At 39.4% G+C, this 21,800-nt stretch overlaps 1 protein-coding gene across 1 annotated transcript in view; it reads right to left on the bottom strand.

The window, feature by feature from the left end:
• Window positions 1-21,800, bottom strand: part of LOC136879227 (sodium- and chloride-dependent GABA transporter 1) — a 222,470-nt gene that overhangs the window by 36,758 nt on the left and 163,912 nt on the right. Inside the window, exons 3-7 of the mRNA XM_067153030.2 lie at window positions 20,715-20,849; window positions 9,466-9,594; window positions 6,265-6,364; window positions 2,714-2,846; window positions 1,754-1,992 (exon numbers count right to left, since the gene is read on the bottom strand). Of these exons, the coding sequence (XP_067009131.2) occupies window positions 1,754-1,992; window positions 2,714-2,846; window positions 6,265-6,364; window positions 9,466-9,594; window positions 20,715-20,849 (736 nt within the window). The remainder of the gene's footprint in view (window positions 1-1,753; window positions 1,993-2,713; window positions 2,847-6,264; window positions 6,365-9,465; window positions 9,595-20,714; window positions 20,850-21,800) is intronic.

Genomic DNA, 21,800 nt, shown 5'->3' with positions numbered 1-21,800 from the left:
CTGGATGATTTCCGACAAAAGAGTAGCATTACAAATATGTTGCAAAGTTTTGACTGGGAAGACTTGGGAGAAAGAAGACAAGCTGCTCAACTAAGTCATATGTTCCAAGCTGTCAGTTGGTGGGATGACATGGAATGACATTAGTAAACAAATAAGTTTGAGTGATGACTTTAAAAGTAGGAAAGAACACAATATGAAGATAAAGTTAGAATTCAAGAGAACAAATTGGGGAAAATATTCGTTTATAGGAAGGGGAGTTAGGGATTGGAATAACTTACCAAGGGAGATGTTCAATAAATTTCCAATTTCTTTGAAATCACTCAAGAAAAGGCTAGGAAAACAGCAGATAGGGAATCTGCCACCTGGGTGACTGCCCTGAATGCAGATCAGTAGTGACTGGAATTTGTTGGAATTGGAGAATAATAGAGATTATAAATAGGTGTAAATGCACACGAGTTTTATTGGCATGTTGATTTAATTTCATTAACTCTGGCAGTGTATTACATATTTAATAATTAGTTCGTACATAAAGAACAATGGAACATACCAAGGTGCATTTATAAGCTCCAAGACCAAATTACCCTCTCATTATTAGCACATTCTCAGGTGAGATTATAGGAAGCTCTACAATTGAAATAGGAATTATAATTTTCATTGTACCACAAGTTTAATTATTTTGGAAGATCATTTGTAGATGTAGATGAAACCACTACAGTTTAGGTCACATAATAATAATAATAATAATAATAATAATAATAATAATAATAATAATAATAATAAATATTATAAATAAAATATTATAAATAATAATAATAATAATAATTATTATTATTATTATTATTATTATTATTATTATTATTATTATTATTATTATTATTATTATTATTATTATTATTACACCGGCCCGGTTTTCTAGGCCTCCCTCTTACCCAGAGGTGATTCCTGGCCAGGTCAGGGATTTTTACCTGGATCTGAGGGCTGGTTCGAGGTTCACTCAACTTATATGATTAAAAATGAGAAGGTATCTGATAGTGAGATAGTGCCCCGGTCTATAAAGCCAAAAATAACGATCGAGAGGATTCGTCGCGCTGACCACGCAGCACCTCGTAATCTGCAGGCCTTCGGGCTGAGCAGCAGTCACTGGGCAGGCCAGTGTCCATCAGACCAGTTCTGCCATGTGGTTCGTTTGCTTTGCTGATTTTTTTCAACAAAAAATTTAAATTATTTTAATTGAATTTGTTTGAAAGTCTCTCACTTTCTGACTATCAACCTATTTCCACGTCTTGTACGGTCATAAAGAAATCCTCTTATTCCTAGTATTTATCCTAATTAGACCTACTTAGTGTCGTTGCTATGTGTGGATTAAGCTCAGTTTTACGGCCGGATGCCTTACCTGAAGCCAACCCAATGAAGAGGGATGAATTCACTAATGCATATTTCTGTGGAGATTGGTAGTGTGTTCTGTTGTCGGTAAATGAGGATGTGTATTAAGACGAACACAAACACCAGTTCCAAACTACAGTAGAGGAAGTAACCAAGCGTGGTTAAATTCCCCGGGCTTGTCAGGAGTCGAACTCGGGGCCCTCTGAACCGAAGGCCACTACGCTGACGCCGAGGAACCGGACACGGTCAAATAGGATTACAGTTCATACATTAAAACTCGAACACAAACGAAATTCACAAATAAGAAACAATGACAGTATGGTGGGTAGCTTTTAGACTACATGGTGGTGCAACACGCAGATGAACTAACTTGTAACAGTTGTGGTGGAATTTGTTGTAGGAGCCAAGGGCAGGTAGTGCTCCAGTGCCGATGCTGTAAGCGAAGAAGATCTGCGTCGCTCCATCAATCCAAGGCCCTGGACCTAAGAGTTCCTCCCATCGCGGGGTGATGTAGAACAGCAGTCCCTTACTGGCACCGTCCAGTGTCACAGCGCGGAACAACAAGATCACCAGCACAACGTACGGGAATAACGCCGTGAACCAAATGATCTGCAATCACGAAAAAGTAGAGCGTGATATTGTGATGAGACGTTAATTTCAATAACAATACAAATAGGCCTATCGTGCCTTGCGCTCTGATGAATAAATATATGTTACATTTAAAAAATCAACAGTTTTCTTAATAAATATCAAGCATTGATTTTTTACAACAGTGAAACGATACAAACATGTTAATTTAAATTTTTTTTAATAATATTTTTTTATCCATCTTCACTCATCCTCCTGTGGGTGGGGGTGGTAGAATAACAGCTGCCTGTCGTATGATGCGACTAAAAGGGGCTCTTGACTGGGTGAGTGGGTTAGCGACCACGGGGCCCTTAGCTGAGTCTTGGCATTGCTTCCACTTACTTGTGCCAGGCTCCTTACTTATCATCTATCCTATCAGACCTCCCACGGTCAACTTTTGTTCTTTTCTCACCCCGACGGTATTACGTACGGAGGCCTAGAGAGTCTTTCATTTTCACATCCTTGTCTTTCGTTGCCCAGTACCGTCATTTCTGATTGATGTTAATAGAGGATGGTTGCCTAGTTGTACTTCCTCTTAAAACAATTATCACCACCACCATCCGTCTTCACTCGTTCCTGTTTAGAGGAACTTTTACTTATCCCAAAATCTCTTTGTGACTTATAAAGGTTAATCAGTGATCAATATATCAACTGACAAAACATTGTAGCTATGGAAGTTTTATGTTAGGGACTCAATATTTACCTTGCCACTTTGATGGAGACCACGCCAGATGATAAGGTATACCAGTGTCCAGGCAACGGCAAGACACCCCAGAAGCTCCCACTGCATACCTCCAAGATCCTCGATCCCGTCCGAGATCTCCAGCACTCGGCGACTGTAAAGAGACATCTGATGAATACTGGGGCCGCCGACAGGTCGGAGACAGACGCTCCCAAACGATTCAGCATTCAGGATCATCATCTAAACAAGAACCACACTTACCAAGTGGTGCATGGAACTAGTAGGAATCAGCAGTCCGGGACTGATGTACAGACAGAATATCCGAACCTTACATGCGAGCAAGTAGCAGTGTATCAATTCATTTGTATATGGAAATATATTTGAATTATTTGCATTTAAAAAATATCAGTTCTATGTAGATTAGAGGACTGTGACTACGTAGAAGGCGGATGTAGAGGCCTGATATGAGTTTGATATTTCCTATAATCTCTCATCCTCAACCCCCCCACTCCATCCTGTGGATAGGGGCAATAGAATACATCCACGGTATTCTCTGCATGTTGCAAAAGGTGACTTAAAGGGGCACACTGGACTCTCACTTGGAAGCGTGGGTTGGCGACCACGGTCTGAGTCCGTCGTTGCTTCAACTTGTGTCAGGTTCCTCACTTTCATCTTTGCTATCTGAAGTCCCTTGGTTAACTTTTGTTCCGTTTCCCCTGAGGGTGGGAGCGGTAGAATAACACTCACCCTGCCTGTCGTAAGAGGCGATTAAAAGCGGCCCTAGGGGCTCTTAACTTTATCGCGTGGGTTGACGACCAAGGGGCTCTTGGCTGAGTCCTGGCATTGCTTTCACTTGTGCCAGGCTTCTCACTTTCATCTGTCATATCGGACCTACCTTGGTCAACTCTTGTTTTTTTCCGACTCCGACAGTAATAGAGCAATCGAGGCTTAGGGCGTCTTTCATTTTCACGCCCTTCTTGGCCCTTGTCTTTCTTTGGCCAATACCTTCATTTTTTCGAAGTGTCGGGACCATTCCATTTTACTCCCTGATTATTGTTAATAGAGGATGGTTGCCTAGCTGTACTTCTTCTTTAAAACAATAATCACCACTACCACCACCACCACTCTCGTTCCGCTTTGACCCCGATGGTATTAGGATTTCAAGGCCTAGGGAGTCTTCCATTTTCACCTCCTAGGCGGTCCTTCCCTTTCTTTTGCCGATACCGTCATTCTTCACAGTGTCGGACCTCTTCTTTTTCTCATTCAGATTAGTTTTAAAGAGGATGGTCCAAGAGCGTGTGCAGTTGATGAAAAGTGGATGGTGATCATGATATTAAAAAATGAGGATGGCATTACTTCCATGTATTTGTTCTATTATCCTATTTCACCTTTTGTCTGCATAATCGCAATGGATGCTATTGTATTAGCCTAGGTGCGTACACGCCGAGAACTTTCTAGACATGCTTCTATCTGAATTGAGGGATGGTGCCTAGAATATTTGCCATGGCCATTTCTTTCCCAATCTTGACCTCCAGATAATTACAAATATTTCACCAGTTGACTTGTTAGCGTGAACTGGCGATCATAGGACTCCAGCTGAGTCTAGAGTAACTACCACTCTCTTTTGCCAAACTCCTGTCAATCGTATTTCCCATCCAACCTCCCTTGAGCAAGTCTTGTCACCCCTATGGTACTCGTATTATGAAGTTTGTAAGACCGAGGAAGTCTTTCATTTTCCTACCAACCATGGACCTTCTCTTTATTAATCTAATATCTTCTTTGCTTGAGATGTTGGAAATTCTTTTGTCATATAGCTTTAAGAGCTCGAGCTAATACTCCTTAAACATAATCATTGACAAATTTCAGAATTCGTTCTAATAAGAATTGAAAAATTTCATGATCAATGCGTCGCTCAATTTGAGATCACTTGTCACTGATCATATCAGTCCCAAACAAAGGGGAAGGTTTGTATTTTAATGGACCGGTACTTATTCATTTTGACCTAATTTTACTTAGGATTGACCGTTCTCAAAATTGTGTAGAACGCTTCAAACACTAGCCCTTATGCCACTGTCGTAACGCATGCCTTCATCCCAGGAAAAAAAGAATACCTTTTTACTCTCATTTAAAATTAATATTAATATCTTCTTGTAAACAATCTGAAGCAGCGTTAGCGGTCTGGAAACTTATATGTAGCACCCTACTTCAGGTACATAGAACATTTCTTGCATTCCCCCTTTACCGTTCTCTTTTCTTTCTTTTTTTCACACTAAATATACTTTGTACAAAAAAGAGATTATGATGACGTTCTGAGTAATCTATTGTTCTAAGGTCACTAACTTGCTGTCTTCGTTCACTGTATTGAGAATCCAAGAAAGAGAAATAAATGCTCATAAAAGATATGTCATTCCTTATTTAATATGAGCTTTCCATTATAGATCTGCTACCCTCTCTTCTCTTTTTGGACACAATTTTCTTTATTGATTGTTACGTCGTAAGTATATAACTCAAATTTTAAAGTTGGTTCACAGTATTCATAGGGCTCAAAATTCCAAAGTCTGAAACTTCATTCTTTTCATTATTCAGTCATTCACAAGAAAAATTAAATTATGACTTGATACAAATTGGAATACTGTACACATTTTTGTGACGTGATTTTGAAAATTAACTGACATGCTCACGACATCCCTTTTGAACATATCAATCAGTAGTTTGCTGCAGTTTATCATTTCACCAAGGAAGAGAAACTGATATTATTGGACAAATTGATTTTCATGATCACTTCTGGACAATGCAAACTCATGTCTCTTCATATCACTTCTCTCTCTGCTATGTCTTCCTTACACCTATTGCCGGGGCCGATGACTTTCGATGTTAGGCCCCTTTAAACAACAAGCATCATCATCATCAAGCACATCTATTGCCATGTACAATAACTGCTATCTAGCATTTACTAATTCAGCCACCTCACCATTTTGAGTTAGGATAAGCTCACCCCTTAAAGTTTTTGAAATACCGTATTTTAATAACGATAGTTGTTTTATATATGAATTCGTGAATATGCGTAGAGTTGAATTAACAACTAATCTGTTAATTTGTACTAAAATTTAAATTCCTTAGAATAGGTAATCAAACATATTATGACATTTTTGTTTTTAAAAGCTGAAGTATTTTGATTTAATTCGATACACAAATACCATAAATCCCGCCCATGAGTAAGCAAATATTTGTGAGAAGCCACAAGTAACATTTACATAGTTATTTACTTGCTTGTAATACCAAGAATTCGGAATTTTGTCTGTTACATCTTCTAAATACAACATATCGCCAAGTTTTTTATAGTCTAGAAAGAGTATTGCATATTTCATTATATACAACAAAACATTTCAAAATTAGTTTTAAAATTTTGCAAGCAAATTTGCTGCTTTATAATGGTGCTTCAATCCAATGGAAATGTTAGGGATGTTAATAAATTTTGGAAAGTCAAAATACAGTATATACCGATTTTGTTAGCGACGATACGTTTTCCTTAAATAAAGAATTCAAATTAGATGATGGTGTTACTTTCTTACTCCCAAAACTCTTCCACTGGTGTGGTGGTGTGGTTGGGTCTGTGCTCATGGCTGGTGTTTACGCCTGACGAAAAGCAGGAGGGTGTGTTCCACCAGTTGTCTGCAACCAGAGAAAACGCACCCTGTATACTGGGTGTTGGCCACCTGCTGCAGCAGCGCCTCCTCTCATGATCGCGACTTAAGAACAACCCTACATCTTGAAACACCTGTTTTTAACATTCATTTAATTAACATTAACTTGTCATCAGTCATTGCAGTTCAACTTATCATCAATCTCTTCGGGCGCAATTTGAGAGTACTGTACGTTTTCATTCCTCACCCTGAAGGGGTGAGGTGGTCCTCTAAAGTGGAGTACTATCTTTGTGGCCAGGGAGTTAAGAGCAAACACCTTACTGCAATGACAAATTCAAGTGCATGTGCAATAAGCAAGGAAGATGGATACAGATAAGAGGATTTAAAGACGAAACAAGACAACTTCTAGAGGAGGCCCCGTTAGTGTCCAATACAGGAGCTCATCAATCTGGCAGTGCACTGTACATGAATAACAAAAAAATATTTTATGCTTGAATTTGTAATACAAGACTAACGCCTTCTTGCACTGGTCTAGTGTATATACTCTAATTGGAAGACTAGCAGCCAAGTGAAATGTTACAGCGAAGCATTCACAGGTGGGAATACTGAGGTCTGGAAATATATCTCTAGATCTAGAGTGTGAAATTTCTGAACGTCACCATGGCAGCTAACTCCTTCGAGTTGCTGTTTTACCAGTATCTGACATTCACTTCCTTTCCCTAGTAGCTGTAGCTTCGCAAGTACCATCAGAAGATTTTCAATCGGAATGTGGGTGAGAACAGAATCTTAGCTTTGTACCTGATCTCATGCTCAGTTGCCGGTACTACCTGAAGTTCGCTGTTTTTTGTTTTGTTTTTTGTATAAAGAGCGTACCATGGCCAAAGAGAGAGAGAGAGAGACTCCAGCTTAATGTGCATTTAGAAATTCCTGCGCTTATGTGAACAATGTTGCTTGGTTTTACATAGCCTGCCGTGTTACGTAAGCGTGATTTCGTTCAGATCACCTGCGTTATCTAGATATCTATACTCAGGTAGGTGTGTGTGTGTGTGTGATTAACTGGAGATGGGTAACCATCTTAATGTATCCCTATGCAGAGCATTATTATAGAATTTTCCTAGTGTTTTTCGCGACATATAAATGTCTCGAATTCCATATAAACTGAAAATATGTGCCAGGTTTTACTTCATGCAACGGGACATTCAAAAATGCCTTTATGCACACGTCTGTTGTGTAGATTGCTGTATATGGAAATTTCGTTAGCTGAGAATGAAAGTTTGACAGTCGAATTTTGACGTAAAAATGTCTTGTGGTTGGGTGTCACCTGAAGTTAGCGGTACAAAATGTGTACTGCGATGTTACCCAGAACATTTGTTGGGAACATTGTAAAATTGCCCGATTTTACGACTATAGTTCAATTCGTTCTCCGTCTCCCCAGGGCTAATACTTCGGTTGAACGTGTGTTTTCCTCAAGACTTAATTTTTGGAGCCACGAAAGAAACAAGCTAGACCCTGATACGCTTAAAGCTTCTGTAGTGTATTATTTAAAACTGAGTTTTCGAACTTATTATCTGTGAATTTTTACCACCAGATTCTAAAATACTTGATGACATTCACAATTCTAGAAATCAAACTAAAGTGGCGAAGAGCTAGTTCGAGATCCTCTCAGCCTACATGATTACAAATGAGGAGCTAACTGACGGTAAGAGGCTGAGTCTGTCTAGAAAGCCAACAACAATAACAGCCAAGAGGGTTCGTCGGGCTAGCCACACGTCACCTCGTAATCTGCAGGCTGTCGGGCTTTTTAGGTCTAAGGCACCTCGGGCCGATAGTGCCAAGGAATGTTTTAAAGTACAGTATTGTTAAATTCGTAAACGTTGGATGCTGAGTTAAGTTAATGAAGTTATCTGTAGGATATGGAATGCCCATCAGTTTTATTTACACACGCATTTCAAATTGGTTTTAATTTGTTTTACATGTTTTGGATTTTGAATATCTTAATGTAATCCTATACAAAACATTATTATAGAATTGTCTTAGAGCGAGACTCACTTATGAACAAAAAAGTTACACTTAAGGCTAAAACCTAAAATCATAGAAAACTGAATTTCTACTTCTCTACAGGATTGTAACGTGCGGGACGATAAAGTGTACTTTATTATTTTTATTTTACAAGTAGGCTTACATTTGTACGTAACTGTTAATGCAATTCCCGTTTTAAATGGGACCCGAGCCATAGAAAAGTGATTTTTCATTTCAAAAATCCCATATACAATAACAAGATTTCAATCGGCGCCACCTCGCTGAGAATCCAATAGCTATGTCACTCTGCTGCCATGTTTCCCCTACATCTTTGATGGTTTATCATTCTTTGTATCCTGATATGTTAGTAGACCCGTAGGTCCTGCCACTTCTACTTAATAATTTTGGAATAAATAGGGCCTAACTTCTTCCCCCCGATTTTCCGACAACTTGGCGAGGTTACGTGGGTGAACTGTGTCACACACTTGCACTTGATCCTGTATTAAGGTCACTTGCCCGATGGGAAGGGAAATATACACTACTGCGTGTTTTTCTGGTGTTTGGTAATGTGGTTTGTTGTATGTAGATGAAAATAAGTATATTAAGACGAACAGAAAAACCTAGTCCCTGAGTCACAGGAATTCGCTAGATATACCGGTAGCGAAAATCGCAGGCACGACCGGGAATCGAACCCAAGACCTTCTGAACCAAAGGTCTCAACGTGATCATTCAGCCAAGGAGCTGGGCTGGAACTAACATATATGTTGCACCCTTTTTGCAGGACATTGGGTGCAATATACACATATCTCAATAAATTAATAACTTCTGTTTTTCTCGAGCAAAACTGCATACACAATGCAATTATTTTACAAATAGATAGAAGAATTCGACTGATGACAAGATATGAGAGTACAGGTTACATATAGCCGTGCGATGACAAATTAGTATTAATTAGAATGAATGCAAAACAGGTGCTCAGATACCTTACCAGGTGCCAGTTCTTCTTCAACATCTTCTTGTCGACAGGGAATGCTAAGAATACGTGAAGAATTAGTGAGTGCAGTTTAAAGCAGGACGTGTTCTTTAACTAATTAATGGAGGAGTACTTACCACAGTCCTCCCAAGGTAAGTTTGGGATCCGGACAAATGTAGAGATGAGATAGAATATGGTCCACGAGATAATGATACAGTAGTAGATGTCCAGGAAGAACACGATCGTCATGGTAGCATATCCAACTCCTGAAATATGTACGTTATTTATTAGAGAACGAAGAATTTATTAACAGACACTACTGTGACCAGACAAAATGGAAAATAAACTCCTATTTAAATATCAACTCAGAACTGTAATTGAAACAGTCACAATGGAAGTTTATATATATATCAGGTCGTGTTTGATATTTCGCAAATCTAACCTTGCTCACACTTGAAAACTTGTGAGAATTGGTAAACGAGTTCTAAAGCAAGCAAAAGCAACAGGAATATCTAAACTACAATTTTTACAAAAGAGTGCATTAAAATACACTACTGAGGAAATAATAAAATATTCCACCAGGATAACTTGTGGCTGCAGTCTGAAGTACACAAAAGTATTTAAAGTCAATATTAGTTTATTAAAATCCGAGCTAAGTAACAGAGCGCTGGCCTTTTGAGCTCAAGTTGACAGTTTCGATCCCGGCTTAGCCCGGTAGAATTTGAGGGTGCTCAAATACGTCAGCCCGTGTCAGTAGATTTAAGACGTAAAATAACCCCTGTGGGACAAAATTCTGGCACCTTGGCGTCTCTGAAAGCCTTAAAATAGTCAGTGGGACTTACAAAATATAACAACATTAATACTTTATTAAAACTTCAAGTGTGCTGGTATTAATGTTCATCCATTCACAAGTTGTGCGTTTTCAATATCTTCGTGTGTTATGCGTATCATTCATCATCTTCAAAACAACGAGATCGCCATTTCGAATAAGAATAATAATAAGAAGACCCACCCCGCTGAATATTAATTTACCGGGCGAGTTGGTCGTGCGATTAAGGGCGCGCAGCTGTGAGCTTGCATCCGGAAGATAGTGGGCTCGAAACCCACTGTCGGCAGACCTGAAGATGGTTTTCCGTGGTTTCCCATTTTCACACCAGGAAAATGCTGGGGCTGTACCTTAATTAAGTCCACGGCCGCTTCCTTCCCACTCCTAGCCCTTTCCTATCCCATCGTCGCCATAAGCCCTGTCTGTGTCGGTGCGATGTAAAGCAACTAGCAAAACGAATTGATGTTCTATAGCAAAGGGGCCAAACTAAGTACGGAACTGGTCGTTTTCGTTGTAGAAATTTTGGTGACCAACTAATTTAGTCTCTACCGGAAGTAAATTTAAAGTCAGTAACACGAATGTACTCCAGTCAAGTAACTATGACGAAGATCTTCAGGATGCTCTTTACACGGCCATGACCCCGTGACTGGGGTTGAGCGTACCTCGACTGATCTTGATAAAACACAAATCAGGTATCACCCACACTACATCCTTTTCAAACAGGCAACTGAAATATTATCTACATTAGACAGAAGCCATACATATTCACAATTCCATGGAATACCGATACAGTCCATTTCCTGAGGTGACAGAATATTTTCACTTTTCAATTATACCTCAGTCGTCATTTTTAACACTAGTAGGATACTTACTAAAGGAGATTACTCTTAGTCATCATTTCCTACCCTTGCATTTTGATACACACCTAGCAACTTCTACTTATAAGTGTCCAGAATGTACTGATGATTTTCACATGGGTACTACTGCCTGCAGACAGGTTAAGTCAGAATACGAAGAAACAACAACAGGACGACCGCTCACTTCCTAAAGTAGAGTAGTAGGCTGGTGCTTGGTACAGCAGCGCTGCAGTTGTTGTCAACATATCGACAATGATGGTGTGTTCATCAAAGATGAATACATGCACATAATTTGAATCTATCGAGAATCGAGTCGGAATGCAGCCGAAGCTCGTAGACGTTTTGCGTAAGAGTTTCCAAATAGCCGTCTGCCTTCTATATACATATTTCGCCGAACAAAGTTGCAATTGAGAGTAAATGGATCCTTCAAGACACATACAAGCAACTCTTTCGTAGGGTGGAATGTCTGTTTGACTACAAAGTAATTCGTTATTCAACTTTATTTTCTGCATTTTTTAGTGTAATTATACACAGAACGTGTGTAGTAAAATTACTGCTTATTTGTTTCACATCCGAAATATAGCAAACCGAGATCGATAGCTGCAGTCGCTTAAGTGCGACCAGTATCCAGTATTCGGGAAATAATTAGTGGGTTCGAACCCCACTGTCGGCAGTCCTGAAGATGGTTTTCCATGGTTTCCAATTTTGACACCAGGCGAATGCTGGGAATGTGCCTTAATTAAGGCCACGGACGCTTCCTTCCCACTCCTAGCCATTTCCTGTCCCATCGTCACCATAAGACCTGTCTGTGTTGGTGCGACGTAAAGCAACATGTAAAAAGAATTAAAAAAAGAAGAAATATAGATAGTTGCAGCGCTCCTTTGTAAACCATCGATTAGGCATTCCATTCATCATCAGTGCATGCGGGGTACTTATACGTAGAAAGCACGGGGCTGGAGGGCCACCTGATTATATATAGGTAGGTTGTTTCCAAACATGTGGGAAGTAATTGGGCGAAGGGTAGTACACCCCAAAATAACACAACAATCTCTATGAACATTAGCCCAAGTCTGTTTCAGATATTAGCTAGAATGGAAAGAGAGTTCATATTTAGGATTATGTTTGGAATCAGACATGCCATTACACTCACTGCAGTACTTCGTCAGCGTGTGGAACATGATTACCATCGATGCCTGGAATGTTAGAACTTATCCTACAACCAATGAGACTGCGAGTTCATTCAAGCGAATGGTTGACATTTTGAGCATTTCCTGTATTACTGTTTAGAATTCAGAATCCCTGATGTTACACCAACATGGAGACAGCTACTCGGAATAAATGGTCATTACACTAACTAATAGTGATATAGAGCGTTCACTTCTCTAAGAATATAATGATAATTTTTTAAATAACTCTCCCAAAATAGCTTTGGACTCTCCAGTGTACAGGAACTCTAGAACTGTTTTCTTTCTTTTCATGCGTTTTATCTGAGCAAGTAAGGATGACAATAAGGGGGAGTCTGGAAAGCATGCTTTTAAATTTTATATCACTGTTGACTGCATGGTCATGGTCACGAAACCTGTAGTTTTATACGAATACAAACCACAACACAGATTTTTTATTTTGAAAATCCAGCATGCATTAGACGGTATTTGAACCGCGTTTGCTTTGATAGGACAGTGACAATCTCATTCACCTGGTGGCCATGATCGCTAAGGCAATGAAATCTGTATGGTTTGACACCATGGTTAGACGGTTCGAGTCCCGTTGATCGAAAAAAATTCACCATCAGAATGTTGGCTGGCAGGGTAAGAGAGGTGGTGGTATACAATTTCCAATCACTAAATTGAGTGCCAAAATTCCAAACCTCTCCGCAGTGCACATATGGAGTGAGGGCATATGACGCTCTTTATAGTGATTCGTCCGTCGGATGGAGACGTAAAGCTTTGAGCATAGCCCTTGGAGTTATTCGACAGGAGTAGGCTACGTGCCGACACTGGGTTTCACCCTTTTCCTACCTCAATATCATCATCATCCCACATTCAGACGCGCAGGTCGCCTATGGGGGTCAAATAGAAAGACCTGCACCAGGCGAGCCGAACATGTCCTCGGACACTCCCGGCACTAAAAGCCAAACGATAAATAATAAAATCAGGAGTTCTTTTTAATATTTTTTATAAGAGACCCCTATTCTTTATTTTAAAAAAATGTATATTGCAGAGCACTAACATTATAAATTACAGTTATTAACTTACCAAAAGTCTCATTGTTTATTGAGATTATCAAGACGGTTATTGACGCACAGTAGCTCATCCGATATGTATATAATGGCCTCATACTATTCATAATTACAGTAGAATTGGTTAATACGATAAATTTGTATGAATATGTCATATTTATATTTGTTAATGTCCAGTTCCTTGGCTGAATTGTCAGCATCGAGGCTTTCGGTTCAGATGGCCCCGAGTTCAATTTCCGGCAGGATTGGGGGTTTTAACCACGACTCGTAAATTCCTCTGACTCAGGGACTAGGTGTTTGTGCTTGTCCCGATACACTCCTCTTCATACACACAACACACCTCATTACCAATAACAAGAGATGCACCTAATAGTGAGTATATCCCTCCAAATTTCCCCCTGTGGGCGGGGCGATAGAATAACACCCACGGTATCCCCTGCCTGTCGTAAGAGGTGACTAAAAGCGGCCTCAGGGGCCCTGAACTTGGGAGCGTGGGTTGGAGACCACGGGGCCCTTATCTGAGTTCTGGCATTGCTTCCACTTACTTGTGCCAGGCTCCTCAATTTCATCTATTCTATCAGACCTCCCTTGGTCAACTCTTGTTCTTTACGACCCCGACAGTAATGGAGCATTCTAGGCCTAGGGAGTCTTTCATTTCCACACCATTCGTGGCCCTTGCCTTTGGCCGATAGCTTCATTTTTCGAAGCGTCGGATCCCTTCCATTTTTTTACCTCGAATTAGTTATATAGGGGATGATTGCCTAGTTTCTCTTAAAAAATAAACACCACCACCGCCAGTCCCTCCACATAGGGATGATGTCAGGAAGGACATCTGGTCATATAATAGGGTCCATGCAAATGTGCGATACAGTTCGCACCCGCAATCCCATCAGGGTATGGGAAACGAGGCAGAATAGTAATACAAATTAAACGTTTCGTGTATAATCATGTTTACTGGATAGTATGAATAACCACCGTCTCTTGATGCCAAAAATGACAGTCTATATCCCGATGTCGACAAATGACCCGTACATATGTTAACAATGTGCCGGAGGGATAGCTAATTTTGCGTCTCTTCGAGAGTGTGCAAAAGCTCTTCCATTTCAGGTCGTCAAGGGTATTAGATATGTACACGCATACCCCTAAATGGTGTCCCGACATAAACAAAGCATGGTGTCTTTCCACATCCTAGCCTACCGTATTGCTGCAGGTAGACAGCCCGGTAAAGACTTTGTTGTGATTGAAATGGGCACAGTGTATCTACTGTTATATATCCACCACTAACCGTTCATTCCCTTCCCCACCTTTTCGTTACTGCAGTGGCCTTCAACAACACCCTTTCACTCTCTCCCCTCCTGTTCAGTATTACGGTGGGGCAGTGTTGATTGTTAACGTCGGGGCATCAATTCTGTGCATGCGTGTACATACAATAAAACCTCAGTTCTGCCAAATGTGCAGTAAGTGTAGGCCTAAGATAAATGAAAAATTCAAACTGACATGATAGCTTGCCACGTCTATATTACATACATCTTCATTATAAACTGTTATGCCTTTCAGTGTTCAGTCTGCAAGCCTCTTTGATTTAATTAACCTCCTCCCCAATCCTCTAATCATGACTAGCTCGTCAAGATCCTCGTATCACTAAATGATTAAACACTGATTCTAACCATCGTCGCCTCAGTCTCCCTCCACTTCTTTTATCCTCAATGTCTGCGCACCTCCCTAGTGTAACGGTTAGCACTGTTAGCTGCCGTCCTCGAAGGGCCCGGTTTGGTTCCTGATACTATCAGAAATAGATTGGTTGGAATGTGATAAAAAGTTACACGCAGTTCCCCTCCATTGCGGGTGTGCTCCTCTTCGGTACGAGGACTCAAATTTACATTTTTTATTTTTACCGTCCATGACCGAGTACATTTGCCTCACATGACCCCACATAAAACTTAGCTTCTCGTAAATATTTGAAGAAGTTTGTAAATGGAATAATTAAGATGATTAACTTTAAAAACACCCTTGCTTGTCCCAAATGTTATTGTTAGTTCTTCAAAGATTAAGCGCTTATAATATTTGTGTGTTCTATGTACTCATTAAATTTCAGACCCAATATTCATTGAGCCTGGATTTCTCTTTCACATGATCGATAAACCATTAATAAATAAACGAACCAATTTTTGAAATTATGTAAAATGACCGAAAAAATCAATAATGAATTTGAAAGTATCAAGCTTCCAAATGTAAGTGGAGGTTATACACAATAATTCCTGAGAATGTATAATTGATAATTAATTGATTGTATAGAATTATACTGTATTCTCCATTTCTTATATGGCAGAGCTATCTGCACCGTCGTCTAGTGTTTAAGTATATTCGCTACAAAAATACCTATAGAAGTGAGATGGGGCAATCACAATTAAGACTCAACAATCCCACCCACGTTCATTTTAGGGCCAATTTTGGAAAACTAAGCAAACAAACAAACCCGTGACAGAAGAGCACGTTAGGGGCTCAGCCTGCCAAGATGACTGCTGCCGAGCTCGATGGTCTGCAGATACAGGAGTGCCAGATGGGCAGTGTGATGACAGCCTCAGTCTATCGCTTGACTTTCTTGACCGGGTCCGCTGTTTCTCCCATTAGACAGCATAACGGTTGGTCTCACGAGTCTGAGTGAACCCTGCTCCAGCCCTCAGTCCTAAATGAATTTCCCGGACTGACTGGAAATCGAATCCGGAACCTCCGGGTACGAGGCAGTCACGATACCTCTTCCCAAAGGGACTGGCATGTACGCGCATGCACCGTGGTTTAATTCTGCTAACTCTAGCTCTTACAATTGTATAGAAACCGAAGACTGTCATCTTGAATAATAAACAATGAATGTATCTATTAATAATAATAATAATAATAATAATAATAATAATAATAATAATAATAATAATAATAATAATGTTTTTACGTCCCACTAACTACTTCTGAAGTTTTTGGAGACGCCGAGGTGCCGGAAGGTTGTCCCACAGTTCTTTTACTTGCCTGTAAATCTACCTACTCGAGGCTGACGTATTTGAGCACCTTCAAATATCACCGGACTGATCCAGGATCGAACCTGCAAGTTGGGTTCAGAAGGCCAGCGCCTCAACTGCCTGAGCCATTCAGTCCGGCAATTATAATTTAAATAATAATTTATTATTATTATTATTATCATCATCGTCGTCGTCGCCATATGTACGGAGGGCATCTGCCTCATAATCATGTTACTTTTATGCCACCAATTTCTTTGCGTTTAGTGTCTGATGAACAGTAGAGGACCGTTACTTTTATGGATATGTTCCCGAACGGTTGAACGCTGAATACAAGTTCGCAAGTTTGATCCCTGCTCAGTTCGATGGTATTTAAAGTACACAAATAGCGCTTAAAACAATGCCTGCGGGGCAAAATTCCAGCACCTCAGAGTCTCGAAAATCGTAATGGTAGTAGAATGTAAGAGGATGCTGATAATAATAATAATAATAATAATAATAATAATAATAATAATAATAATAATAATAATAATAATAATAATAATAATAATAATAATAATAATAATACATCTCCGAAGACTATAAAATGTAGTTAGTGGGATGTAAAACCAATATTATTATTAGTAGTAGTATTGTTGTTATTACAATACAAAGAAAATATGTAAATTAGCTATATTTTTCACGGAAGCTTTTAAACTTTCCAGTAGCACAACATATTATTTGAGTCCGTTATTAAAAAAATAGCATACCCAACAACGTTATATTTCATTATTGAAAGGTTGCTCTCGTCGTGTTTCTTGAATAACGCGTAACAAAAGATTCAGCGTTTAAAGAGCGCCGTGAGTTACATGTGGATGCCACTATTTCAACAAATCCGGTTAACGGGTTGCATAACGCAGCAGGCATTAGCAGTGACTCACTGGTCAAACTTGCTGGCGGTTCCCAAGTGGCATGCACAAGCAACAATATAATGTCTCATTCTAATTGATCTGCTTGCTGGGATGAGAAGACGATTTCTCCTAACGAGAAGTAGAGCAGGTTCACTTCACTCTTCTGCTGGCCGGAGAGGGATTCTATTGATGATTTATGAATCTCCTCTCTTTCAACTTTCGGGAACTCGTTCAGCACATAGTAGGGCAAATTGTAGTTACGGTATTGTGTTATCATCTGAATAATATACTGTATAGAAGCCCCAAGTGCAATCCGGAATTTTCAGTAGTATCTGGTTTTGACGGCGCACCCGATACTTCTTCTTCTTATTATTATTATTATTATTATCATTCTTCTTCTTCTTCCACTGATTTTCCCACACCCTGATGGATCGCAGGTGAAAGTTGTGTAGTACATGCTTGCCCTGTTCTACTGCAGATACCATTCCTGACAGCAACGCTGTGTAGACGGATGTATTCACAATTGCGTGTTTCTTTGGTGGTTGTTAGTGTGGAGTGTTTTGTGGATATGAGGAGGGATGTGTTGGAAGAATCATAAATATCCGAACCCCAAGTCAGAAGAATTAACCAGGCGCAGTTAAAATCCCCGACCACGTCAGGAATTTTACTCAGGACCTTCTGAACCGAACACCCGTTGTGAAACTCGAGAATGGTGTTGTATAGTACTTGATTCTGTTGGGGAGATTCTGGCTTATCCCGCTGGTATTTGACAGATCTCAAATTTGTCAGCCTCGCGTCAGGAGAATTACAGGCACATCAAAATTCCGGTCCTCGGCGTCTCGGAAACCCGTAAAAGTAGTTAGTGGAACATAAACAATATTATTATTATTATTATTATTATTATTATTATTATTATTAGTAGTAGTAGTAGTAGTAGTAGTAGTAGTAGTAGTATCCGGCTTCTTGGCAGAATGGTCAACAGATGTCCCAAGTTCGATTCCTGGTCAGGGCGGAGATTTTAACTACGCATATTTAATTATTCCGGCTCAAGGATTGCATGTTTATGTCCATCCTAATACACTTCTCTTTATATATATATATACAGTACACCACCCTACCAACCACCTCAAACATATGCAGTAGTGAATACATCCCCCTCCCCCCACTAGTAGGGCATGTAACCGTAAAACTGGGTTAAATACACATTAAGTGCGGATACCAATAAACTGAGAAAAGGGCTATGATTCTTCTTCTTTTAATTATTATTATTATTATTATTATTATTATTATTATTATTATTATTATTATTATTATTATTATTATTATTATTATTATTATTATTATTGGAAGTAGAGGGTTATTCCTTACGAATTTCCAAACATATGGATGTAGCATAGCTGCTTAGGACTGGCTTCTCGATGAATACAGAAGACATTTTCTAGTCTTGTAGGTTGTGGCGGATTGGAGTTTCTAGCTCCTAACATTTCACCTGAATCTGTGTCCGGCATTTTCAAGTGTCCTCTCTTTCCGAGGGTCAGCAGTTAACTATAAGCCTAGTTCGAACAAGGCCTACAAAACTGGAGAATTTATTCTGTATTCCTACGAGGACCTGGTCATAAGTGCGCATGATTCCTTTCGCTGTAGTATTATAGTGACGATAATTTCATATAAACACAACTTAAACAAAACAAAAAAGATCAGTCAAAATCAACATTATCTTCTCGTTTAAGAATGGAAACATATGCATAAATAAACGTAAATGTTACATTGTTTTGTAAAAACGAAGTTATTTACGAAACAAATATGATAATGTATTTGATCCGAATTTGTGCTTAGTTTGAACATATTGCAACAGAAGGCTTAAGTGTTCCAAAATCCTGAAACGAAATGCGCATTTTAAACTTGGAGTAAAACCCTCCGTTACATTCGCTTTCCGCGTGAACTACGGTAGCAGTGTTACAAATAAAAACCGTCGTTCATGATCACTCAAGTCGAGAGGATACTCCGATGTTTCCAGCTGTGAATTATTTAAGTATATTGAATTTATCATACAAAATGGAAAAGTAATCAGACGAGATTGGTGATTATAGCGTTAAGTTATCGCCAAGTGCTGCACGCAGATTGACGGAAAAAAATGCAAGAAACGGTAAAGTAAAGTAAGTGGAGTATACGCCAGAAAACTCCGCAGTACACTAATTGCATTCTAATATTATCCAACTATATTATCAAGAAATATGCTAGGCCTGACCGGTGAGAAATTGTCAATTTTGTTCTTGGTTCCTCTGTATCCAGATAATCTAACAATCACGAAAATGAAAATTAAGGATCTGTAAGATATGCTGAATGCACATTAATCATCGCCGTAGTTTCTATTTAAACCTAACAACGATATACTCAGTGCAGATAAATATGTGTTCATTAAGTTTTTATATTCAAAGCAACATTATTTTCAGATAAAAAATTATAAGTAAAATTAAAATGTTTACTATTAATTTGTGTGTACAGAAGTGCAAATATCTGTTAAGAAGACGGAATATCTAGAGAAAAATCCAAGAGATGTTACCATCGAACTTGCTGGAGGGAAACTCGTTAAGACTAAAAACTTGAGGCACCTTGAATCTCATCTCCAGAGCGATGATTGTATCGGTAATAACGTGTGAACAAGGATAAATACAACTTGGATCAGGTGGAAGGAGGTCGTAAGTATCCTTAGTGGCAAAAGAATGCCACTTCGCTTCGAGTCGAATATGTATACTTATACTGACCAAGTGACAAAAACACTGATTCTAGCTACAGGTCATAAAAATGAGAATTCTCTGCTGGGTGATGGCAATCTCCCTTGTCAACTACACCAGGAACGACACACATAGGCACCAAATGGGTACTGCGCCAATTGTGGGCAGCGTCTGGTACAGTTACCAAATGCATCCCCCATTTTGACGTCAAATGCCAACGTCTCAAAGGACGACCAAAGAAGGGCTGGAAAGATACAATAAACTCAGACTTTTACGGCCGTCGGTCTGAAGCCAAACTAAGCACAAGATCGTGCAAAATGACGTTTATCGACCCTCAAAACGGATCCTGCGCCAGTGGGTCAACAGTAAGGAACATAACTATAAAATACTTTAAATGCCCTTCATCTTCTAGAAGCTAAGGCCTTGTGAGAATAATTTAGCAACTATGGGGATCCCTACTGATTCTAAGATTGCTCCCACTTTACCGCCGTAGGCTTCTCCCTCATCTTTCTTATCTGAATTCCATAGTTCACTTCCTACATATTTGTCCATATTTGACCCTTTAATTCCTTCATCTGAAAACTTCATTCTTCGATGGTTTGGTCTATTCTTCTTTTTGTTTCAATTAAAGTGAAGAAGTGTCGATATTCTGTTTATTTGCCATAAATGGACTATCACCACCCCTATCATAAATTCCAAAGATAACGGTGCAATCTCAGATCCTGTCCGAGTTAACCATCAGATTCATCAGACCTCACGGCAGTTTGACAAGGTCCTTGAAGATATCGCAGGACTATTTACTGGTTAAGCGAAGACTTAAATTCAACTCACCTTGGAGGATTGGACAAAGTTGTCCGACCAGTGTCATCCCTCCGGCTCCAAGGTACTGCCCGATGGCAACTTCTTGGAAGAAAATAGGAATTCCACAGAATATCATGGCAATGCCGTACGTCACCAGAAAGGCTCCTGAAAGAAAAAAAATAATATGTTGTATTATTATTATACTCCTCAACACTAGTTTTCAAAAACACAAGTATCTGGTATCTCAAGTAGCGTCTTGCGTTACTTGATTGTGAAACTGGTTCTCATATAACACTATGGTATTACGATTTTAAACAATTTAATATCAAACTCGAATGACAGAATATCTGTAGAGTAAATCATAAACACTATTCATTCTAAGAGCTACCAAATAAAATCAAAAGTTTGGAACAATGATAACTCAAATATATATATATTTGTTGTTGATTCATCACAGCGAGTAGTTTCGGAAGTCAATGGGAATGATTTTCATATACCGGCATTTGAGAGAACATAAACCAAATTGTAATAATTGTATGTAAAACTGCTGTTTAACAAACACACTCCACTTAAACGGGTAGAAAGGTGTCAAAACCAAAGCAGACTCTAAACCACAAAGCAAATCAGTAATAGGCTAGCTTGAAAGCAGCTTGTTCTTTCGAAATACAAGCTAGCTTCAAGAAATAATGTAACAAGAACTCGCACGGATAAATTTTATTTTACAGGCAGGTGTAAGTATACACAGTAGTAGCGCACTGGTAGACACTACTATTCAACAAAATCTCAATTCTTGTCCAAGCACTTGTTCCAACGGTATACCAAGGTATCGATGAAGAAATCTGTGTTCAGTCCCTGAAGCCACGTCATGACGGCATGCTGAACAGCCGTATTCTCATTGAATCCCTTATCACCCATGTGTTTCTTGACCGGCCACATTTTCGTTGAATCCCTTTTCACCTAGGTGCTTCGTGAACGGCCGTATCGTCGCTGAACCGCTTATCACGCAGGTGCTTCCTGAAGGGCCGTATCGTTGTTGAATCGCTTACCACCCAGGTGATTCCTGAATGACCGTGTTGTCGTTGGATCGCTTGCTCCCCAGGTATTTCCTCAATGGTC

Source organism: Anabrus simplex, chromosome 8, assembly GCF_040414725.1.
Source record: "Anabrus simplex isolate iqAnaSimp1 chromosome 8, ASM4041472v1, whole genome shotgun sequence".
Taxonomy (NCBI): domain Eukaryota; kingdom Metazoa; phylum Arthropoda; class Insecta; order Orthoptera; family Tettigoniidae; genus Anabrus; species Anabrus simplex.
This window is presented reverse-complemented; position numbering and strand designations above follow the sequence as displayed.